This window comes from Carlito syrichta, unplaced genomic scaffold (genome assembly GCF_000164805.1).
Source record: "Carlito syrichta isolate Samal-C Ts95f unplaced genomic scaffold, Tarsius_syrichta-2.0.1 Scaffold308847, whole genome shotgun sequence".
In the NCBI taxonomy this organism is placed as follows: domain Eukaryota; kingdom Metazoa; phylum Chordata; class Mammalia; order Primates; family Tarsiidae; genus Carlito; species Carlito syrichta.
The window spans coordinates 340,327-344,981 of record NW_007252943.1 but is presented as its reverse complement, the minus strand read 5'-3'; the positions used below and the strand labels follow the sequence as shown (position 1 = coordinate 344,981).

General features: G+C 46.2%; 1 protein-coding gene across 2 annotated transcripts in view; it reads left to right on the top strand.

Moving 5' to 3' along the window:
* The window catches only part of RRP36 (ribosomal RNA processing 36), a 4,109-nt gene extending 296 nt beyond the window's left edge, over positions 1–3,813 (top strand). Inside the window, exons 1-7 of one of the 2 annotated variants that reach the window (XM_008066135.1) lie at positions 155–184; positions 1,631–1,778; positions 1,914–1,980; positions 2,062–2,166; positions 2,505–2,579; positions 2,683–2,800; positions 3,290–3,813. In XM_008066135.1, the coding sequence (XP_008064326.1) occupies positions 1,642–1,778; positions 1,914–1,980; positions 2,062–2,166; positions 2,505–2,579; positions 2,683–2,800; positions 3,290–3,426 (639 nt within the window). In that variant the 5' untranslated portion in view covers positions 155–184; positions 1,631–1,641 and the 3' untranslated portion in view covers positions 3,427–3,813. Of the gene's footprint in view, positions 1–154; positions 185–1,630; positions 1,779–1,913; positions 1,981–2,061; positions 2,167–2,504; positions 2,580–2,682; positions 2,801–3,289 lie in introns of those variants that run through there. The other variant, XM_008066134.1, reaches the window with a different exon arrangement.
* Positions 3,814–4,655: the final 842 nt, after the last annotated feature.

Below are 4,655 nucleotides of genomic sequence, written 5' to 3'. Positions count from 1 at the left end.
TCGAACCAGCCTGGTCAACATAGCGAGACCTCGTCTCTACGGGAAAAAAAAAAAAAAATAGGTCGTGGTGGTGCGCACCTGTAGTCCCATTACTCGGTAGACTGAAGAAGTTGAAGCTGCAGTTAGCCGTGGTGGTACCACTGCACGCCAGCCTGGGCGACAGAGTGAGGCCCCAGACTCAAAGGTAGGATGACAGTTTTCAGCAAGGAGCAACGTGTGTGGTGTAATAGCACAGAGTCAGGAAAGGGCATGGATGGCTGGTGGAAGCTTAATAGATCAGTATTCAACAAAATCTAGGCTTTTGTTGAGACCGTTCTAGCTGCTGGAGATATAGTAGTGAATAAAACAGTCAAACACACTCCTGTCCTCATGGGCTTACCTTTTAGAAAGGGCAGTAAAAATAAAAAACAATTATTACATTAAAAGGCAAAATGCTGAATTGTATGCTTTAAAAAAGGGGTTAACTTTATGGAATGTTAGTTGTGTCTCATTTTTTTTTTTTTTGAGTTGGAGTCTCACTCTGTCACCCAGACTGGAGTGCAGTAGCACTCTCCCGGCCACCGCAGCCTTGACCTGTTGGGCTCCAGCGATCCTTCCACCTCAGCCTTCCAAGTAGCTGGAACTACAGGCGTGCGCTACCATGCCCGGCTAATTTTTGATTTACTGTAGAGATGAGGTCTTGCCAAGTTGCCCAGGCAGGTCTCAAACCCGCGGGCTCAGGCAATCCACTCACCTCAGCCTCCCAAAGGCACGGGATTACAGGCTGAGCCACCGAGTCCGGTGTGTCTCAGTTTTTTAAAGTTGATAAGGGATATGGAGGGAAATAAAGAAGGGAGGAGTTGCAATTTTAAGTAACTGAGTCAGAGAAGGCCTCAGTGGGTAGGTGACATTTGAGCAAAGGCTTGAGGAAGGTGAGGGAGCAAGCAATACATTTGTCTGAGGAAAGTGTACCAAGCAGCGGCAATGGCATGTGCACAGGAACTGAGGTGGGAACATACTGCTAGGAGGCCATTTAACTGGAGAGGAATGAGATTAGTAGATGAGATTAGAGACATTATAGAGGGCCAGGTCACTTGGAGGCTTTCAGGTCATCAGAAGACATGGCTTTCATTCTGCTCAAGATGGAAGTCACTGGGGAATGAGTCTAGAGTAACATAATCTGTGGGAGTGATGAGATCTGATTTCATTTTCAGTGCCTCTCTCAGGCTGAAGTGGGGAACATAGCTTTGAGAGATGTGAGACTGAGAGACCATTTAGCCTACATCACCGATTGAGGAGAAAGGTACTGAAAGGATGAACCAGGACATTGGCAATGGTAACTGAGCACAGGAAACCTGGAAAATAGTAATTGAAAAGAGAAGGTGAAAAAAGGAAGGACTGATTTTGTCCACCTTTGACATTACCAATATACCTTGCTTAACAAGATGAGGCCTCAAGTAGCTGAACTAGTTGAGGAGTTAGGTGTCGGGTGTAGCACCATTACAGCCTGTACTGCCTGGGACTTGTAACAGTGATTGGCCTGATGAGATTATTACAAAGGATCAGCTACCTAAGGAATGGGGATGGGATGATGTCTTTTTCGCAGTGGTATATGTTGAGCTGAGTTGTGTGTCTCTACCCACTTCTGCAGGCACATCTAACATGTCGTTTGAGGAGCTGTTGAAATTGCAGAGCCAAGTGGGGACTAAGACATTCAAACAATTGGTAGCCGGAAACACCATTGAGAAACAAGGGTCTAGCCCACCTGTGCAAAATGCATGTGTAGCAGATAAGCACAGGTGAGGAGCAAGGCCTAGCCTAGGAATTAGAAGATACCTGGGACCTTGAATAGATGTCTGTTTTCTTGGGTGGCAGGTGGGAAGCGTCTGACCAAAACTGGCATTCCCTTGACTTGTCGTTTAATGTCTCTGTAGGCCTCTGGAAATGTCAGCCAAAATTCGAGTACCATTTTTACGTCGGGTTGTTCCCATCAGTAAAAAGGTGAGGAAGAGGCAGGAAGCATTTTCTCAGTGAAAGGATACTGAACAGTTCTATTTTATATTATCACTATTCTCTCCAAAGGTGGCCCGCGACCCTCGCTTTGATGATCTGTCAGGGGAATATAATCCTGAAGTGTTTGACAAAACGTATCAGTTCTTGCATGATATCCGAGCCAAAGAGAAAGAGGTATGGGGCATGAGACTGGTTCATTGGGATTTGTAGCGGGATGGGAAGCTAGGGCACAGGTTAGAGAGTTGGGCAGAGGGGAGTGGGAATCATAGTTATGGGCAGATTTAACTCTTCCCTAATTTGGTTCTTATATTCAAATCCTGGCTCATCACTTTACTAGTCGTGGCAAGTTACTTAATCTCCATGCTTCAGTTTTCTAATTATAAAAACAATAACAATTATTGTCTCAGTGTTATCAAGTTGATGTATGCGAACCTCTTAGGGTAATGGTTTGCACAAAATTGCAGCTACCATTTACAGAATGCTAAGCATTGTATTCATTTTTCAATGTGGAGCTTGTGAAAAAGCAGTTGAAGAAGCACCGTTCAGGGGAGGAGCATGAAAAACTGCAGCAGCTGCTTCAGCGAATGGTGAGTGGACAAGACCTGCAGGTGGTAGTGAGAACAGTTCAAGGTGGGAGGCGTTCACAGTTCCTGTTCACCCATTTCATCCCATCTCATCTTTGCTTCTCAGGAGCAGCAAGAAATGGCACAGCAGGAACGAAAGCGGCAGCAGGAACTGCGCCTGGCCCTGAAGCAGGAGCAGCGGGCTCAGGCCCAGCAAGGCCATCAGCCATACTACCTGAAGAAATGTGAGCAGGGCAAAGCTATTGCAGTCTGGCTGCAGGGATGGGGTGTTGTCCCTATCCATAGTGACAGGAAGCTGTGTCGGGGGTCCCTGAGGTCCTTTAAAGAAAGCATGAAGGCTGGATCCCACGGTAACTTTGAGGAAAGTAGAAATAGTAGGGAGGAATTATTGGATCCCATGGTAACTTTGAGGAAAGTAGAAATAGTAGGGAGGAATTATTTGTAACCAGTCTTGTATCCCCAGTTAAACTGTGGCAGGGATTGTCACTTTTATCTCATTTTATCTCTGCCCCTCCCACATGTATACTGGATTAGGCACATAGAAGGACCTCATAGTTGGTTGAATTGAGTAAGGCTGAGATCATATGAAGAGTCACCAATGAGCTTTAAACAACTCACACATTCCAGGTTAATAGCTAAGAGTTATTGACCTGGTTTTGGAAGGTGGAGGCTTGTTCCTTTGCTCACTGGCTTTCATTCTCCCTGTCATTTAGCTGAGCAGCGCCAGTTGGCGCTAGCTGAGAAGTTCAACGAGCTGAAACGCAGCAAGAAACTGGAGAGCTTCTTGAGTCGAAAGAGGCGCCGAAACGCAGGCAAGGACAGGAGACATCTCCCTTTGAGCAAACAGTAATAAGGAACTGCTCACTGCTCTGCTACTGCCCTGAGGAGACATGGATCTGTGGGGACAGACTTGGGCTTGGCCTTTTTTCTTGGTTCTTTTCCATTCACAGCTGCCCTTGACCTAAGTTTGCTCAGAAAAGACCAGAAGGCTCTTGGACTGCCCTTAAGGCTAGATAAGAAGAGCACTCAGCCTTCTGCCATGCCACACTGCCTCTGCATGGATCTGGTTCATCGTGTACTCACCTCCTTCTCCCTTGCCTTAAGCCAGTGGTTCTGGTACAGAAGAATAGGGGCCAGTGTGCAACCTTGAAGCCAGTGAAGGCCATGGAATCTGTTCATGACTCCCAGGGCTGGAATTTTATTAGGAGTCAGTTCATAAACATTTTTGTTACTCATCTTTTTATATTTTGCTTTTATGTGGGATTTGTGGGTGGTCTAGAACTGCTGTTTTGGTGGGCCATGTATGGGAGTAGGCAGCAAAGCCTAAAGCTTCTACAAAGTGGGAGGTCAGATCAGAGACCCCTTCTACTTAAGTCTGGGACCCCCTTCCCCCAAGAAGAAAAGATCTTTTTTTTTTTTGGGTTGGAGTGTCACTCTGTTGCCCAGCCTGGAGTGCAGTGGCACACTCATGGCTACCTCAGCATTGACCTGCTGGGCTCCAGCGATCCTTCCGCCTCAGCCTTCCAAGTAGCCGGAACTACAGGCGCACACTAACACACCCGGCTGAATTTTTGATCTATTGTAGAGATGAGGTCTTGCCAAGTTGTCCAGGCTGGTCTCGAACCCATGGGCTCAGGCAATCCACTCGGCCTAGGCCTTCCAAAGTGCTGGGATTACAGGCTGAGCCACCGAGCCTGGCTGAGGAAACGATAAAGGATGAATCACTTCTACAACTCACCTACTTGACTTTGGTTTCAGATGCTAGGGAGGTAGGAGGTAGAAAGATAAGGTTTTCCTGAAGATATGTAAGCACAACTGGCCCTCAGTACTAAAACTTATACTACCCATGTGGTCTGGAAAATCCTCAAGCTGGTAATTTAAAATGGTCTTAGGTTGGTGGTATCTCTAAGCACCTGGCAAAGGCAAATGCAATCCTCTCTTGAGGATTATTCTTTAAACCCAGACTTCAAGGAATCCTTTCAGATAAAAGTTCAAGGAAATATGAACTTACAATTAAAGTATAAAGCACACAAGAAAATAAGCCACCACAAGCAAGAGTTCTTGGAAACAATGGACAAA